The sequence below is a fragment of the Lethenteron reissneri genome, chromosome 19, assembly GCF_015708825.2.
Source record: "Lethenteron reissneri isolate LAM-NWPU_2019-01 chromosome 19, ASM1570882v1, whole genome shotgun sequence".
In the NCBI taxonomy this organism is placed as follows: domain Eukaryota; kingdom Metazoa; phylum Chordata; class Hyperoartia; order Petromyzontiformes; family Petromyzontidae; genus Lethenteron; species Lethenteron reissneri.
In genome coordinates, this window is record NC_083797.1 from 2279575 (window position 1) to 2299082 (window position 19508).

Genomic DNA, 19508 nt, shown 5'->3' on the forward strand with positions numbered 1-19508 from the left:
ATTTTTTTTTTACCAGGATAAAGCCTACTGAGATATATAGCTCTTTATACTGGTAGAAACCTCCTGGTTACACCAGCCCACAGGGGATTATTGTGTCCGTTCGTCCATCGTGCAGGGAGGGGTTGGTTGGGGAGGGAGGGGCTGGGTGGGGAGGGGCTGGGTGGGGAGGGTTGGGAGGGGCTGGGTGGGGAGGGTGGGGAGGGGCTGGGTGGGGGGTGGGAGGGGTGGGGCTGGGTGGGGAGGGGAGGGGAGGGGCTGGTCACCCCGTGGTGCCCTTATAAAACTCAACGTTTAACCTACTCACGCCGGCTTGTGCCCGCCCTCACAGTCGGGTATATTTGCGGAATACACCACGCCGCCGTTGACCCTGGCCATTGACCTAGCAACCCAGCGTTCCTACCAGCTCCCTCCTTCGCAGGAATGTGTTCAGACGGGACCTGGCCACAAATTATAGGTCAACCAAGTGGCTTATATTTCGATTTAAAGCTTTCTTGACTGCAGGGATTCATCTTCTTGGATCTTTCGGTAAAGTCAAGTAGAAGGGAAATAATAAAATAATAAAAATAAAACATAATGAAATACAATTCTCACGACGTTTCGGCCACAACGCAAGCAGCCGTCCTCAGGTGAAGAACAGGTCTGTCGGAAAGACAGCGTCTTTCGCTGTTTTTCTGACAGACCAACGTCTTTCGCTGTCTGCGTTGTGGCCGAAACGTCGTGAGAATTGTATTTTATTATGTTTTATTTTTATTATTTTATTATTTCCCTTCTACGTGACTTTACCGAAAGAACCAAGAAGACAAGTGGCTTATCACGTGGAAATTTATAGCAGCCAAATAATCTTGCAAGCGACCCATACATTTCAAGCACAAATTAATAACTAAACATATTACCTTTCTCGTTAGCACTGCTTTATAACAATATATATGTACATGGTAGGCTAACGGTCTGGGTAATGGAATGTTTAGTCAACGAACCCATACCACACCCTCCTCAAGCGACACACATCTGAGGTCATAAATGCAATTAATCTTTCATCGGAATCATGACACGAGAATTGCAGGGACAAATTTTCAATTATGTGGCTTTGGATCACTAAACTTTTTTCTGTATTTTACCAGGTAAGGCCCACTGACCTGTGTAGCTTTTTGTTAAAGAAGCGACCTGGCCTCAAATTATAGCTCAGCAAAGTGGCTTATCATGTGGAAATTTATAGCAGCCAAAAACTCTAAACGTGGTGGGAAAAACTGGCGGACCCTGAGAAAAATCCACGTTACCACAGGGAGACATGAAAACTCCAAATATACAGCAGGCGTCAGAGTCGGTATCGAACCCACGCCTTCCTGTATACCAGGTGAGGTAGTTAACATCTCGCCACCGTACGAGAGAATTCACCCTGGGAGAAGCTCAACAAAGTGGTTTATCACGTGTGAATGCAGCCAAATACTCAAAACACACAAACTCTGCCATAGCCCTCCCTGATCAACCTCACCGGTTCTACCGTGCTGATTGAGATATGGCAGGATACGATACGCAAGCGGACAAACTGCGAAATCGGGCCAGCTTTCGGGAAAATAGAAAAACAGTCACCGTTCCACTAAAACACGGCAGAATGATGGCCAAAAAACGATACACGAATTGGGGCCCCTGTGTGTGTGTATGTGCGCACATGGCAAATCACACGAGTGGGTTTCCACGCTCGGCTGCAGAGTTACCTGGGCCTTATCACTCTTTAAGAATTCACTGTCACAGTTGCGTGGGGAAAGGAGAAAAAAACCCACCCACATGTCCTTATTTGGAGAAGCAATTTTTTTTTAGCGCGCAAGCTCACACGGTTGCGGCACTGTATGAGAAGAGGGCGACTCGTAGTTGTACGGAGGATGGATGTCAAAGCGATTTATCGCTTTTTGCTCTTCTCACACAAAAGAGGCAAAAAGGGAATGCCCTGAGGTTGTAACACTTGCATACCACCAGACGCGCACGAGGAACGTAGCCCTGCACGCAAAGTTCGCCCCGTGTAGCCTTCAACTGAGCGTTGGGGCAAGTTCTGTCAGCGAGTAACACCTCTATGAAGGCTACCGGCACTGTGGCACACGAGGGGGTAGGTGGCCAGCACCACGCCCGGCCGCCTTTGTCTCCCCAGTGGCGATGTTTACGCAGGTCTACGACACACGCTTCACACGCATTCGCACATACCCAATGAATAAACAAATAAATGCCCCTTATACAATGCTTCCCACGGCTGGTCAAATTTGTCAGCAGAAATGTTCTCGCCGCTGTGAGTAAGCATTTAGTGGCGTTTATTACCGTGGCCTTAAAAAGGTGAGTTGAGATTCGTGATTTCGTGTCTCGCTGTACGCACGCTTGGGTAAGGGAGGCCACCCGAATGGATTGAAGATTTTACAATCAGCGTCCACAGAATGCTGCTATGCGGTTCTGTTAATAAATAAACGGTACTGTACAACATTCTACTCTCGCGCAGTGGACGCGTTTACGCGTGCGAGCATCAAACAAGCGAACCATCGCTGTGCGTGGAAATCAACGGCGAATTGCCCTCCGGAGGGACTCATCTCCAGTCACGGCGACGTTTTGGAATTTCCACCGCTCCCTCAGGACCACACGCACAAAAAAACACAACGGGCGTAAAGCATCGTCCACCGCCATCCTCTCGAACCATGCCCACCTCGACCACGTTACTACCCCCCCCCCCTCTCGCAAGGGTAACGCCAAGGAAGCCCCTCAGTGAACCACAAACTCGGTGGCGACGTCGCCCTTTCTTATTTTTGGCTGCCACCCCGTGCCGGATTATCCTCGTAGCACAAGTAGCTACACGTGTAGCAGCTACATATGTAGTAGCTACTACATATGTAGTAGCTACAGGCCCCGCACTTTCAAGGGCCCCCCGCGCTAAATGCTTTCAAGCTATCAATTCCGGCTCAGTGATTCTGCACTTGCTCTATTACTATAGTACTATACCGCCTTCAACTTTTACGAACGACTTGGTGTTTAAGGTTAGCGATGTGTCGCATTATCTGGCTTTATGCAAATGAAAAAATACAATGAATTTACTATGCAAGTTGACAATTAGTGTTTTAATATTAAAGTGTTTTATTATTTAGAGCCCCTTTATAACATCATGCTACAGGTCCGGCACTAGCTTAGTCTGGCACTGGTGCCACCCCCTGGACCGTTGTCCGGAACCCCCCCTGGTTCCATCTGTTCAAGTCCGGGGGGCCTCAAGAACTGTCCCATCGTCTTAAGCCGAACGACCCACACCGCCCAAATTTTTCAGAGTGTCTATACAACACGTGTCAATGTGCTTCCCCCCGCTCTTTTGGTCCGTAAGCCTTTTGATGGGCACGGTCCGACTTTCTGACATGGCTGCAATGAAATGTCGCGTACCGGATTTGTAAATCCACCGCTGGATGAGGGCCTCCCCCCATGGCTAGGTACGGTGCGAAAGAAGTTCGACGTACGTAACATGCCGTGCAGGCCGGGAAAGGGCTATTTCGATCCAGCTGCATTGCCCTCTGCTGTCCACAACGCCGACTACGCCTGTTTTACTTACACGGTGGTCTTGCCCATTCAAGCGCGATCCAGGCTCAACCTTCCTTAAGCTTCCGCGTTTCTGATGGGATCGGGTGCATTCCTGGCGATTTAGTCAGAGGCTTTGATGCCAAATGAATCCACGTTGCCATTGGAGCGTTAGAATCTCCCACCGTTCCGCCATCACTGTTATCCTTGCATTTCATCCCAGGTCTCCCTTCCAACAGATGATCACTGCCGGACATCATCAAGGGACTCTCACCCCGGTTAAACAAGGCACCGTCTGAGAGCCCCGAAGTCTCGTTGCGTTTTTGGGCCCTTCTCACACTCTCACCGCATCCCCTAGGAAGAGGGCACTCCAACGGTAAGGAACGAACTGTGGTTTCCACGTGCTCAGCGAACAAGCGTAGCCCACAAATGCCATGGCAATTTTCCCTGCAAGACTACGCCACAGATATCTTGCCAGACATCTTGCCTCCCCACTGGTATCGGTCTTCTCTGCTATGCTATATGAACATTGGGCTGATTTAAGATCAGCCACATGAACATCGAAGGCTTCAATACAAGCACAACGTTAGTCAAGTGATACGAGTGTGGACAGCCTATAGTTAACTACAGCATATCTTATAAACTGAAGTTATATCTGAACTCCCCGCCCCCATAATGTAAGCGTGACTCCACAACAAAGACATTGATGACCCAGTGGTGGTGCCATGAGATGAGGATCATTGATAACCCTACGATGAAGGCCTTGAAGCATCAGTTGTGAAACCACATAGTCAGTATGAAAGAACACCCCACGATAAAGACATTCATGACCCAGTGAAGGAGCGATAAGGTCAAGATCACAGATGCCCCACGTGGTGGAATACACTCACAACGCTGTGCTTTTAAAACCACTATTTCCGATCCACGGTTGACACAACAATAGAGATGCCGGTGACCTTAACGACCCATCGACGGAGCCACACGATGACCCCAAGTCACGAGAGATGCCGATCTGTCCCATCAGTGGTGGTTTCTGGCTCATTGGCGGTTTGAAGCAGGAATTATATTTGGGGGGCCCTCCAATCGGTGATAACCCCCCCACTCGACTCGATGAGCCCCCCACTCGTAGTGCGATGGTAGGAGATATGTAGACTAGAGATGTAGATGACAACAGAGAGATAGAGACGAGACAGAGGTGTAGTAAAATAGTAGAAATGCATGGGACCTTTTGCCAGTATCAAAGTATGAAAAAAAAATGGTTTTACCATTTCTGCCAATTAAACAGGAGATGTTAAGATGTTCATACACCAAATAGAAACCTTTGCAAGAAATCAAGTCTGCATTAACGACGCGACTTGCAAAAGATGTCTGTTTGGTGTTTGAACATCTTAACACCTGTTTCATTGCCAGAATTGAGTCAGAAAATATTAAGAAATATGACAGGTGCAGACAAAGACAGAGGCGAGAGAAGTTAATTATAGTGCTAATGTCAATCATCTTGCTATGCGCGTTAGGCTTTAAATTTGAGCCGGAATTTGACGAGCGGCTGCTATATTGAATGGATCTTTGACCCCCCCCCCCCCTTGAGCCACTTGGAACCCCGTGCTTTTACTTAGCTTCCTTATGTCTCGCGCGGCACCACTGCGTCCCGTCCACCACCAACCAACCACTCACTGACTCCCACTCACCTGTCCACTGAGCGCGGCGCTCCCAGACAGAGCGCAGGACGTGTCCTCCCGGCTCCTGCCCTCCTCGTCCTGACCGCAGGTCGCCGTGGCGCTGGCACTGGCACGCTCGGCCACGTTGAAGTAGGGAGGCAGCAGGCTCGGCTCATTGCCCGCGGCCCGGGCGGAAGGGAGAGCAGGTAGCAGCAGCAGCAGTAGCATCGAGACCAGGTGAGACAGAGCCATATACGTCATGGCTTTACCCTGACTCTCCCGGGGCCGATCGTCGTGTTGTTGTTGCTTGTTGTGTGACTGTCACTATTGGGTTGATGGCTGGGTGGCTGGCTGGTTGTCGGATCTTTTCGCGTGGAATCAACCGTGGAATCAACCGTTTCGTGCTCGGCTAAAGATGTCACGTCGCCCCAAAATAAAAAAGTTCGTGGAATAAATCGCGTAACAACCTCGCCGATGTACAACGCGAATGCGTAACCCTGTCACCCTTCCCCACCCCCCGTACTCACACGGGCAGGCGCGCGCCTCTCGCTTCGCCCCAACAACGACGATCCGAAGTAGGTCCCTCAATCAACCGCAGCGTCAACTTACGGACAACCCAAGCGACCCGATCAACAGCCCGGTCCCATGAAGATTCACCCCCGTGGCACCCGCGTGTCGCTCGCTTAAATACCGAGCGGGCTGCGGGGCTGGGAAGGGGGGTGGGAGCTCCCAAGGTGTAGCCGCTGTGCGTGTGCGCGCAGGTGAGCGAGCGGTGGAGGCGGGGACAGGTTGGGGTGTGTGGGAGAGGCGAGCGGATGGTCTGGGGGCACACCCTGTGTCTGCCTTCCTTCTGGCTTGTGGTCAGTGACAGCGCGGCTCCGCGCGCCACTCGCGTTGCCTAACGTGTTGCGCGCTAGGGAGCGAAGCCCTCGCCCGCGGGGACACGAAAGTCGGGTTGATGCTTCGCTGCCCATTGTTCAAATTCTGAGCCACCACGAAGCGAATTACGTAAATCTCTCCGCTCCCGAAGACGCCTTGGGTTCCGTTTGAATGTGGCATAACCCTCATCCCTCTATTCAAGTCAAGGCTTACGACTTTTAGGTTCACCTCTGCCTATGAAATGTTTATATCCATAGAAATGTTTAGCGTTATTTATTTTCACAAATCACGTTGGGTTATTTAATGTATTTTTTTTACAAACGTAGCAATTTTTTGGTCACACGCGTTTTTTACTCCCCAACTTTCCCCTATGAATAAATACGAATAAAACATCATTCCGCCTTCTCCACGTGCATATCTCGTCCACCGTGCGTCTCAAGACTCAGCAGAGTCTTCAGACGCGGGCGTACAAGGATGATTTATTGATACCTTCAACAGTTGATTTGTTTCCTTATGAAAAATAAGAAATGTACTTGTTTGGAAAGAGTGCAAGCTGTCTTCAAGGAAAATTCAATTAATGCTAACACACCTGACCATTGCGTTTCATTCGGACAAATAGTCCGTTATTAAATCGGTTAAACATTTTAGTGACAGCTTTTAGGAAAATAAATTTCCGTAAAATGTTTCATAACTGTTGGGCGAAAATTGTGTCAACGATATGGTTCATGCGGAAATATAAACAGCGATTGACGACTGCTATCCCAGTGGCTTTGACCACCGCACACTGACCTGCGTGGTGAAGTAAGGTCATACAAACCCCCCCATGTGACATAAACGGCTTGGGCTTTGCGGGTGGATTGACAAAGGGCTGCAGATTCCAGAGAGACAGGGCCGACAGTCTCCCTCCATCCCTCCAGTCAGCCAAGCCTACTCACTCCTAAGCCATGCAACTTGTTAGATCCAATTATAGACTTAACTCTCTTCTAGAGCCAAACCAGACCGCTGTTTATCAAGTGTAATCCTGCATTCCCAAGATGGGTCATCCATTGCAACCCCAGACCCTGCTGTTAATGGATGCTTGTGGTTAGAACTCATAGCTCGGATATTTACTTATATCTTTATGATCCTTCCAGGGTCGATAAAATTCGGTACCACTCTGTGATAAATAAGTGAATCATTCTAGATTTGAAGCTTTCGCTACGTTGTCCCCACCTGAAGAAGGACGCTTGTGTTGCGCCCGAAACGTCGTGATTTTATTTAGTTGTTTTCATTTATTTTATTTTTTACCTACGTGACTTTACCAAAAACACAAAGAGTACAAGTGAATCATGCTTGCGAGGAGATTTATCGCTTGTTGATTAGAATGTGTAATTGCCACGCTTGTTCAGGATGTAGATACTTTAACGTTGAACATTTGAATTAATAATGAAATAACCACCTCTATATGAGAACGTATCAATTTGTAGTACATATGTTGACTTTAAATAAGAAGTATGTCTAGACAATCTCCGACGTAAATGTGGATCTCGAATAAAATGGAGAGGCTTCAATCATCGCCATGCATTGACTGTAACTGTTATGTGAACACTAAATGTACGTGTTGTGATGATGTCATGCATGTTGTGTGTTTTATTCGTGTGTAGAATTGAAGATGACTCAAGTTGACTCAATCTGTAACATCACAACAAATCAATGTAAGTCCGTGACTGATGCGCTCAATGCAGTCCTGTAAACAGTCCGTAAGCAGTACGGTATAACAATCATGCCCCGGTATAAATACCAGTCTAAAAATGTGTCGTGCCTACTATTGTGTTATATAACAAACACATCAACTCAACTCGTACTCAATAGCACATCATGCGCGAAAAATACGGGCCACTGCCCGAACCGTGGCCTGTCGTGGACATTTCCTCTTTAAAGCCACGGTGGTATTGACATTCCGAATGCGTTGGGGTTGTTAATATGTTTTGTTATTTGTCCTTGTGTGTGAAACCACTAACCAACGCAGCAAAGCCAGCATCGCCGAATAAATCACAAACACACACAAAGTTATATGTAATAATAAAAAAACATTGCGTTCCACTACTCGGTGTGTTCGCTAGACGGCGCTGTGAGCCCCAACACTGAAAACTAAATCAACGGATGGTCACTCCCCCGAAACGCCTGGTGTGGGTTTCGTGTTCAGGTTGGTGGGTCACTGGGAGAGTAGCCAGTACCAGTGGCTGGGTTGCCAGTCAGAGCCAGTCGGAGGGTGAGTACTGGGCAATGGTTAGCTTATTGGTCAGGGTTGATGTGTGTGTGTGGCTGGTGTGGGTAAGGCTATGGCTTGTACCACTGGCTGGGTTAGCTGGTCAGAGCCAGTGGGAGGGCGAGTACTGGGCATTGGTTAGCTTATTGGTCAGGGTTGATGTGTGTGTGTGGCTGGTGTGGGTAAGGCTATGGCTTGTACCACTGGCTGGGTTAGCTGGTCAGAGCCAGTGGGAGGGCGAGTACTGGGCATTGGTTAGCTTATTGGTTAGGGCAGATGTGTGTGTGTGTAGCTGGTGTGGGTGAGGCTATGGCTTGTACCAGTGGCTGGGTTAGCTGGTCAGAGCCAGTGGGAGGGCGAGTACTTGGCATTGGTTAGCTTATTGGTTAGGGTTAATGTGTGTGTGTGTGGCTGGTGTGGGTAAGGCTATGGCTTGTACCAGTGGCTGGGTTGGCTAGTCAGAGCCAGTGGAAGGGCGAGTACTGGGCAATGGTTAGCTTATTGGTTAGGGCTGATGTGTGTTGCTGGTGTGGGTAAGGCTATGGCTCGTACAGGGGTCTTTCAAGACTGCAGTGCGGCTCTTGAAATTCGAAAAAAATGGCTCTTCGTGTTATTTTGGTTTCCGACCCCTGTGCTGGTACCATTGGCTGGTTTGCCGGCTCGAGCCAGTGGAAGAGCTCCTAAGTCATTGTTTGGCGAGCTAGTTAACGTGTTGGGGTGGCTGAGGGTAGGTTTAGTTCTGGTTGGCTATGTAGTTGATGGTTGGTTAGGGGCCGTCCATAAATGACGTCACGCGATTTTTGACGATTTTTGACCGCCCCCCTTCCTTCGTCACACGGCGTCACAAAAAGTCAGACCCCCCCCCTCAAATTCGACGTCATAAAGCTCTGCCCCCCCTCCCTAGGTGCGTGACGTCATCTATGGACGGCCCCTTAGGGTCAGTTCTTGGGCTCGTACCAATATCTGTTTTTGAGAGTTGTGTATGGTTCGGGATATGGCTAACTTTTCGTTGCCTCGTGTACTCTGCCTTCAAACTGCTGCACTTCCTCAAACAACATCATCGTCTTTTCAGTTCTGAACATGTCTTCTCTTCTGGTGTTCACACAACACGGTTTAATGTTATAAATACAATATTCCATGGTGGAGATGTCAAAAAAGTAATTATAATGATCTTTTGCACCATCCAACTTCATTCATTTAAATACAGGTCTATTCGTTCAATTTAAAAAACTCGAGGATGAAAATTACTACGAGAACGAGCAACACACGAAAACATCGGCAGCACGTTCACTTTCCATGACGCGAGCTTGTTGAGAGGGAGCGATCTGAGCTGGGGAGCGGGCAACATTCTTCTTGCAGAGAACTCGCGGCTCTCTGATCCACCACCTCACCGCCATCTGTGAGTTACGAAGCAAACGACGATTGAGTGAATATCGGGGAGCGCGCAGCAACAGTTCACGTCTTGACAGAGTGAACGGAGAGAAGAGAGTAAGGGGTTGCAAAGCGATGCGTCATCCCATTCGTTGCAATTATTGGCAAACAAATCCAGACGAGGCCGTGCTCGTTTCACCGTGCCAAAGGTGCCACCAGATCCAGTGCGACATGAACGGGTGTGTTCACAGGAAGTGTCAAAAAATGTCATCGGTGCAAAGTCAGCCTTTTTATGTACCACATATAATAGATGTTGGGTTCCCATTTCCAAGTGTCAACAAGGACGAGATTGTACCATGGTCAGTGCTGTTGATATGCCCTCTCGTGTGTGGATTAATGATCCATTTAAGGGATCTCTCACATGTTCATCCTTTAAGGGAACTCAGTAATTGTTTCGTGATATCTCCTTCCACAGGCCATGTCCTAACATGGAGTGATACACAGTTAAATTTCGATTTAAAGCTTTCGTGACTGCAGGGATTCATCTTCATGGTTCTTTCGGTAAAGTCACGTAGAAGGGAAATAATAAAATAATAAAAATTAACGTAATAAAATACAATTCTCACGACGTTTCGGCCACAACGCAAGCAGCCGTCCTCAGGTGAAGAACAGGGCTGTCTTCCGACGTTTTGGCGTTGTGGCCGAAACGTTGTGAGAATTGTATTTTATTGTTTTATGACGGATACAAATTGATAATATAATTAAGGAAAACTTGTGATTTCTAAAGGTACTGCTGTATGACAATTTTACAAGATCCACAATAGGGCCAAGACAATTTATTTTTGCAATATCCAACGCATTTGCAACTGCATGTTTCCGCACCTGTGTGTTCTCTGTCACAGGAGTGCCATCTTTCCATCTTGTAGGCACACACGAACGGTGCACTTAAGAAGTGACATCAGGACGCCCGAATTAACGACTCAGAGGCCAAATACTCCATGCCTGGTTAAGGAGCGTTATTATTTTCGGAGGCACGTCTCGAATTAGCGATCGACACAAGGGATTGGGGACTTGCGTGCTCTCGGCGAGTGGCCGGGCCCATCGTAGATGGAACTCGCTGCCCCTTCGACACGTTAAATAAGCCCGCCTCTGTGGCAGACGTCGCACACGCTCGCACGCCGCCCTGACTCCCAGCCCTCTCCTCCCTCCGCAGCTCATCGCAGCAGGTACGGCGGCACGGAGGGGCAGGATTGGGTACGCTCGTACGCGAGGGCGATCCACCGTCGACAAGAGATACGCGACTGATTTCTCACGAGCCTCTTATTTTCTTCTCGACCCGTGAATGAATATTGTGTGAAGGTGAAGGCTCCCGTGTCGCACAGAGGAGAGTTAAAATATTGAAGACGTTTGTTCGGATTGGTGGGAGACGTTGTTGAGGTTTTGTGTGGGGTATATATTAATGTACTTGGACAAACACCCGAGATTAAACCAGATTCCCGCTTTCAGCGATTTTATGGTCTTAGCCAGTTTATCAGCGTTTGCACAAAATTTATAAATTTGGGTTTTCACTTAAGCCTTAACCCAGCTCCCATAGACAAAGACAAATATCGAAGGGCATGCAATTTGATATTTGAGTGGCTATGTGTGTTGAACAGAGGACAGACTGTATATATATTTTCTCTTAAATAATACAGAGACAAGAGTCTAAATGCCAAATAAATAAAATTACATATAGGTCCATCAGCCAATTGGTTATCCAGATCAATATTTCCCATCCAGGAATTCGACCCAGAGCAAACAATAGCTTCTGGAAGGGCCATTGGCTGACGAACCTAACATTTTATTTTACATATTGCGTTTTTTTTCTTAATCCCTTCTCGTGTCTCTCGTCTCCTTCTTCTTTGCTTATTCGTGTTGTGGTTTCAGCTGATTCGGTCGCTTGTTTGCTTTTGTTGTAATCTCGCCATTCCACTCTCGACGCACGACGTCCGCCACTGCGCCAATCGTTCAGCATTTTTGTTTAAAGCAGCTGCCCCGTTCGCGCGTTTGCCGCACACTCCCGACAGCACAGACTCCTCGGAACAGACGCCGCCACCGCCGGCGACCGCCACGCTCCACCAGCAGCCATGCCCTACTACATACCCAGCTACCAGAAGGAGCTTCCCTACAACCAGTTCCGCTGGGGCTCGGCGGAACGGTGGCGCGTGCACTCCGTCAGCAAGTGGTTGAGCGCCGGCGCCGGTCGCTGGAGCGCCAGCCCCATCCTGGGCTGGAGCAGCTACTCGCCGAGGATCTGGAGCGAGAGGATCCGTGAGTGGCCGTGGAGGTGGACGCGCGGCTGGTACGGGCAGTTCCACTCGACGCGTAGCGGCCTGGAGACCTACGACCCGAGCCTGGGCGCGTGGAGCGCTGCCCGCAGGAGGCTCAGCGTGACCCTGGACTCGCCGAACAAGTACATACTGTCACCCTCGCGCGAGTACTGCGTGGGCTCGGCAATCCGCACGCGCCACCACAAGACCTACATGTTCCCCGGCTACAGCGGCACCCTGCACAGCCTGGCCGCCACCAAATCCAACATCTGCGCCCTGCGGTAAGGAACCGGCGAGGAGGAGGAGGCGGGAGAGTAGGAGGTGGAGGTGCAGGGGCTATTTGGATTTTCATCAATACCGGGGGAGACCTGGGACACATGCAAATCTGTGGCTTGCTATTGTTTCAAGGGATGGGGGGGGGGGGGCATGCACAACATTAGAGGATGACACGGCCCAGTCAATGTTAAACAAACTTTACGCAAATGTATAATTCTAAACGGAATGAGTAACGATGGTAGAAATGTGATCTGCTCATGTCTATTGTGAATCTGCCCCAGCTCTCAGCCCCCGTGTCTTAGAGTCGTCGATGCGACGCCCATCACGTGATTGCCACCTGTGTTGCATGTTGTTCCAGCAATTTTTGACACCAGCGATGGTAATTAAGCGGCAGGGCCGAGCCTTCAGCTGGGGAGGGGGCCCAGCCCCCATCTAGCCCCTCTCACAACGAATATGCTTACAATCAACATTTTCAAATTGTAATAATAAAATAACAATGGGATTTTTTAAGTCTTTAAATATCAGAGCGTCTCAGGATTGTGTGCAATGCGACCAATTAAACGTATGCAATACAAAGAACATCAAAACAATACACAATGGCTTGGAGGTGGATTGGTGAAACGAGTTGGTTTTTTGAGAGATTTTTCAGTCAAGGAAGTTCAAGGATTGTACCATAATTGTACATTCTACAATTAAGCATGACGCCGGTATTATATGGCTATATATTGGGGCGGGGGGGAGGGGCAGGGCGGAGGAGCAGTAACACGGTAGCTTCGGAATTGCACTGTGAACCTGGTCACCTGAGTGTGATTCCCAACCAAGGCGAACATAATTGACCGACCCGCGTTGTAAAATATGCTCAGACAATCCCCATGGCCAGCATCTTGTGGGGAGGCCCTTGTTCAGCTGTGGATTGACAGGGACCTGCATTTGTTTTGTTATTTCCATTATATGGCTAAGACTGGCTCACCACGCACCAGTATATTTCAAGAAATGCAGTTTTATGCCACCACGGTTCCAATTTCCTGCGAGCCACATCAACGTTCCACCAATTCATGGACAGCCAAATATATTCCGTGCATCATATATTAACTTGCCACTGCCATTTGCGGTATATAAAGAAGGACTTGCTTGCCGACTTACGACTCACGACTCTAGGATTAGCCTTGCACATGCACCATCTTATTTCTTTATTTTATTGAACGGGAAAACAAAGTTATGCTTTGCAGACGGACGTGAATCTGGTGTGGGACACGTGGCGTAGTAGTGGGGTGAATCAGACACTCATTAAAGTAACGAAGGAGAAGATTGTGGTTTGAGATGTGGAATAGTCCGCAGGAAATATTGCTAATGGATCCTGCGTAAGGGTTGCTGTATGTTGTCGGCTTTGTCACGTGGGGTAAAACATCCCCTTGCACCTCATTCTAGATGCATGCGAGGTGTTTCTGGAAGCTATTTAACGAACAAAAAGTGTCAAGTGCCGCAAGGAAAAAAAGCATAAGACGGGATCTCTTCCGAAGAAGCGGCGTCAAAAGTAAATTTTCAGTGGTTGGTTAAGGAGTGAAATGTATGTTGAGCCACTCTTACAGCCACACTCACTGGCAGTGTGTTTGCATGGATTGTCGGTGTTGCAGTTCAGGCAGTCCGCGTTAAATTTGGCAGCGCGGGCGGCAGCTTGTCACAATAAGGCTCCCCAAATCACCGTGCCACGGCAAAGCGTTCCCTTGAGCACGGAAGTTTGATGATGCTATTATTTTGATGGGGTGCTGCCCTGACTGATGCAAAAACTAAACCTGTAAACATAGAATGAATTTGCATGTTAGCAATGTCTGCAGTCGATGACATTAATTACATTAAATGCCTTAAAACAGTAAGAGTGGCCGTGTGAATGATTTTGAATTTGAGTCGTGATGGCTTGTGGGATTTATTCCTCTCGGTGCCTCGTGGTAGAGTGTCTTGCTTGTGCACTTTGGTGCCAACTTTTCAATCTCAAATAATAATATAGTTATTGCGCTTGAACCAGAAAGGGCCTCTTTGAAACTCAAAACTCTTTGGCATATTCCAATGGTGAGGAAACTGGAGTAGTCAGAGAAAACTCACGTGTAAATGGAGATAACGATTAAATATCTTATTACTGCAATCTCCCAACCACCTTTGCAGCCCAAAAGTGACAACACTTGGTATTATGACATCTGATGAGTTCAGGCAGGATATTTTAGTAATCGGATAACAGCACACTTTTGACTCAAACCCATTCCAAATCAAGGAAACAAAAGTCAAAACAATGTTGTGGGAAATGCAAAACGATCTACGCATTAAAAATCACATCCACGTATCTCATGGCAAGTCTGCCCACTGCCTTCAGAGTGAAAATTAAAAGCAAAAAATATCGGCGTGCGACTATGGAAGCACCGACAAAACCATCTACCACGATGCAGCGAACGACTGTGAGCTCAACAATTAAACTGAGCCATTGAATAAATCAACGCACATCAAGTGAAGACATTTCCTGGCTAACTACGCATGAAATGGATGTATCAGTTGACATGTCAGACAACCATAATCAAGTAGAACAAACTATTTTGAACATTTTCTTGGTTCTTTCGGTAAAGTCACGTAGAAGGGAAGTAATAAAATAATAAAAATAAAACATAATAAAATAATTCTCACGACGTTGCTGCTTGCGTTGTGGCCGAAACGTCGTGAGAATTATTTTATTATGTTTTATTTTTATTATTTTATTACTTCCCTTCTACGTGACTTTACCGAAAGAACCAAGAAGATGAATCCCTGCAGTCACGAAAGCTTTAAATCGAAATTTATTTTGAACATTGAGAACAAAATCTTAATTATTATATTCTCAACGGTTATTTGTTCCAGTGATGCAGCAATCAGCAACACCGCACTTCGAACCTGGCAACTCCAGTTGAATTCACAACCACAGCTAAGATCTGTGGCGTGCGTGAGCTCCCACATTCGCCAACCCCCACTAACCGGCGTGGTGAAGTATGGTCAAACAACTGCTGTGGGTGACAGGGTGTGCGGAGACCTCCATCCACACAGCAGAGCGTTGACAAAAAGTTGTACATTATTTGCATTTATTTATTATTAAACAGTTGCCGCACTTAGCGAACGCAACCAAAAAAACTGTATCATTAATGTAATTCTACAATTCAATTTGGATTTATATTGCGTCTAATGTGGCCGCATCTCAGGACGCTGTCCAAAACCAGCGGGAACATTTAATTCAGAGAGAGGTGGTCAATCTTAGGCGATGTGAAAAGGGAAGGAATGTATTGAGCCTTGGACTTGAGCAGGGGCATAGGGTCGATAGGGGCATGGGGTAGAAAGTCATCTGTGTATGACAAGGGGGATGGAAGGAAGTTCCAGACACATATTCAGCCGAACCAACATTATGTCGCATCGCCCAATATTAAAAAAATTACATGAGACCGACCGCTTTAATTACGCAGATCCAGCGAGCAGAACTCGTGGGGGGGGGGGGGGGGGGGGTTAAATTGCAGACGTCCCGGTATTGTGACTAAGAATAGAAGGTACAGTTATACACACACATCGGTGTTCCTGTGAGACGCACCGCAGCCCATTCCTCGCACCGGCCCGCGCCATACAAGGCTCCTCTCTCCTGCAGCGAGAGAGGAGCCTTGGGATGGATCCCTTTACATCGAGACATCCCCTCGGAGGAACCGGCGGGGAGGGGCGGCTCCGCGAGGCATCGGGGTGCGGCTGCTGCTGTAGAACCCCGCGCTCGGGGAGTATCGAGTTCTTTGTTGCGTGGGGTTTAAAAAAATATTCCCAAACCGGGTCTAAACAGGGGGAAACGCGATGACAGATTGGAGAGCTCCACTGTCACTCGCACGGGGCCCCTCTGCTCAGCACAGTGGGCCCAAGGAGGCTATGGCCATTATGGGCACCACGTGGTAGTCCTACTCCAACCTTAACCCACCTTGCTTACCAACCCATTCACTTGTCGTCCTGCCTGCTTGTCTATTCACCTGTCTGTTGTCATTTTTATTTGCTTGGTGACCTGTCTATTTGCCTACCGCCTTACCTCTTTACCCATTAATCTACCTTCCTACCTAACTACATGCCTACTTGTCTGCCTGTGTGTCTATTGACATACCTACTTCAATACCTCCCTGCTTGCTTGCCTTGGTACCTACCTGTCTGCCAACGAAGATGCCTACCTGCCGATCTGTACACATACCTACCTGACTGCCTGCCTGCCGTCCCACGTAACTGCCTACCTATTTCTCTGCCTACCTACCTAGTAACCAATCTACTTGCCTACCTACTTGTCTATCTGATTATATGCCTGTCTTTCTGCCTACCTACCTGGACGCCTACCTACATCTCCCTACCGATGTCACTGCCGATCTGCCTACCCGTCTGAGAGCGTGCTTGCAAGGCTAACCTCAAACACCACCGTCCCATCCACCTCGCCCCACCGTCTCAGACACATGGGACCCCTCTTTGCCGGCATGACAGGAGCAGGGGTGGACGGGTGTGAGTTACCAACCAGTGACAAAATTAATCGCTTTGCATCAACGACGGAGTCGTCACGTGACACGGTCACGCGAGCTGTCTGAGATTTAGAGAGCACACATCGCTTCACGGTGCTGCCTCGGTGCTTCCTGCTGCGTTGGGCGCCTATGTCAGCCGCTTGCCCCTGTGCTTGTGGTGTGCCTGCGGTGTGTCTGCGGTGTGTCTGCAGTGTGATTGCGGTGTGATTGTGGTGTGTGTGGTGTGTCTGTGGTGTGTCTGTGATGTGTGTGTGGTGTGTCTGTGGTGTGTCTGCGGTGTGTCTGTGGTGTGCCTGTGGTGTGTCTGTGGTGTGTCTGCGGTGTGTCTGCGGTGTGTCTGCAGTGTGATTGCGGTGTGTCTGCGGTGTGTCTGTGGTGTGTGTGTGGTGTGTCTGTGGTGTGTCTGCGGTGTGTCTGTGGTGTGCCTGTGGTGTGTCTGCGGTGTGCCTGTGGTGTGTCTGCGGTGTGTCTGCGGTGTGCCTGTGGTGTGATTGCGGTGTGATTGTGGTGTGCCTGTGGTGTGATTGCGGTGTGATTGTGGTGTGCCTGTGGTGTGATTGCGGTGTGATTGTGGTGTGCGTGCGCGTGCAACGGTGGCTAAGTGGATTGGCGCACGCCGCGTTACGGAACCCGGCAAAGCCGAGTTCCATTCCTGGCAACGAATCATCATCAGTGGTGAGCGATGTGTGAAATGCTAACTGGCTCTCTCTCACCTGGATTGACCGAGCCTTAAATGAGTGCCTGGTTCAGTGTGTACAAGCATCAACACTGGGGAGACAAAGGCGGCCGGGCGTGGTGCTGGCCACCCACCCCCTCGTGTGCCGTGTGGACCTTCACAGGTGCTGCTCGCTAACAGCACCTGCCCCAACAGCATGTTACATACTCTTTGGTTCTTTCAGTAAAGTCACGTAGGTATAAAATAAAATAAAAAGCATGGTCTGCTGCTGATGCAGACCATGCTTTCCCACCTGATGACGGACGCTTGTGTTGCGCCCGAAACGTCGTGATCTATTTTATCTTATACCTGCGTGACTTTACCGAAAGAACCAAAGAGTATGGATTCCTGCAGTCACGAAAGCTTCAAATCAAGCATGTCACATGCTATACGGGGGATCTTTGTCTGTGTGTGTTTGTGAACAACGCTCTTCATTGGCAGAGTTGGCTCTGTGCTGCTGCTGCTGCTGTTGTTTTGGCAGGCGGAAAGACTGTTGGCTGAGTTCCTGTGCTTCCCGTCCCAGCTGGGACTTGTAAAGCATCTCTGCATTGGAACCATCCCGGCACTTGTCAGTGGGCACACACGCGCACGCACAGAGTAGGACGAGGAGGAGGCAACCGCATGAAGAAATACACGAGGAAGAAAAATCACGCGTGCGCATGGATCCTGTAACCATTGTCGACGTGCGTGTTCCCTCGGAAGTATAACAACAATTGGCGATATTGTTCAAATAACAAGTGCCGGGTGAGGTGGGGCTGGGCCCACTGAGGTGGTGATTTCTCCGATTAAAATGTCACGCTCAGACATGCAGTTAATGTGTCAGACTCGCGATTGCTCAGAGGGCCCCGGTCAAATTTGAAACAATAACAACAAAAATGTACCCGAGGTGGGTGGGTGGGGGGGAAGTCAAAACGTCGAGGGAGTGATGATGACAAAATTTGTGTTCACATACAAGATGTGCGTCCTTCAACATATATTACATGTGCATTCATGTATTCATCATGTGGTAAACACGATGGGTACACCAATGTTAGGGGATGTCTGCTTTGAAAAATAAAGTCCTGTATGATTTTACATTTTTTTCTAGTTTTAATATTACAGTATCGTCAATGTTGAACGATCCTTGTAAATTGATTTGCAAGATGAGCAGATACACATTTACCGAATTGGTTGAACGTATTTGCCTGCGATGGTAAATACATTCACTCTTAATAATATGACTCGGTATATACAGTCACGTATTAAAGCTACTTTTAAATTATTATAATGGCTGTTGTAGAGAAAGGCTGTCCATCACTTACGGCACAAGATGGTGTATACGAAGCAAAGAAAGCGCGAGAAGCAGAGAGGTTGACACGTGAACAAGATATGAATGTCTGATGTGAGCCGTTCATAAGACGAAGACACCTGGAATGTCGGAGCGACTGTTCAAAAGTTTCAGCTGTGGGTCGATTTTGAGCGCCACGGAATGTCGAACTAAAATTATTCAACGACAGTTGCGAGGTAGCGGTGGCATTCGATTGCAATCTTTTGTAATTTTCTGTACGGCCACTCAGCTTTGCGAATTCCTAAACGTGCGTGAGTAGGATCGATGTGAACACGCGGAAAGTGCAGTAATTGTACGTAGGTATGTTGAAATTCTTTCGCACCGGACGTAGTCAACCGTGCGAATCGGAGTTGCGATAATTAACACAGACCCAGGGATGGGCATAATTCAACATTCTAACAATTCGCAAAGAATAAGCAGCATCACTGCAGCAAGAACAAGAGAGATTTAGAGCTGTGATGGAGAGAGTTGGAAGGTTTCAAGATGCGCACACTATACATATATACATAAATATATAAGTGACTCTCTCTCCTCTGAAAATTACTGCACAATTATATTTGCTGTGCGTTGTATTTAAGAATACAAATTTACGTGTAATATATCTGTTTTGAATAGATTTAGAATGCGATTTAGTGAATAGTATATATCCG

The 19508-nt window shown here is 48.2% G+C and overlaps 1 protein-coding gene and 1 long non-coding RNA gene across 2 annotated transcripts in view; one reads left to right on the top strand and one right to left on the bottom strand.

The window, feature by feature from the left end:
* LOC133344152 (laminin subunit alpha-5-like) overlaps positions 1-5943 on the bottom strand; it is a 93597-nt gene extending 87654 nt beyond the window's left edge. Inside the window, 1 exon segment of the mRNA XM_061554153.1 lies at positions 5223-5943. Coding sequence (XP_061410137.1) covers positions 5223-5453 — 231 coding nt within the window. The 5' untranslated portion in view covers positions 5454-5943.
* Positions 5170-9174, top strand: LOC133344153 (uncharacterized). Its single transcript, XR_009755324.1, has 3 exons — positions 5170-5429; positions 5954-6052; positions 7715-9174. It is a non-coding gene; the product is annotated as an uncharacterized LOC133344153 (long non-coding RNA).
* Positions 9175-19508: the final 10334 nt, after the last annotated feature.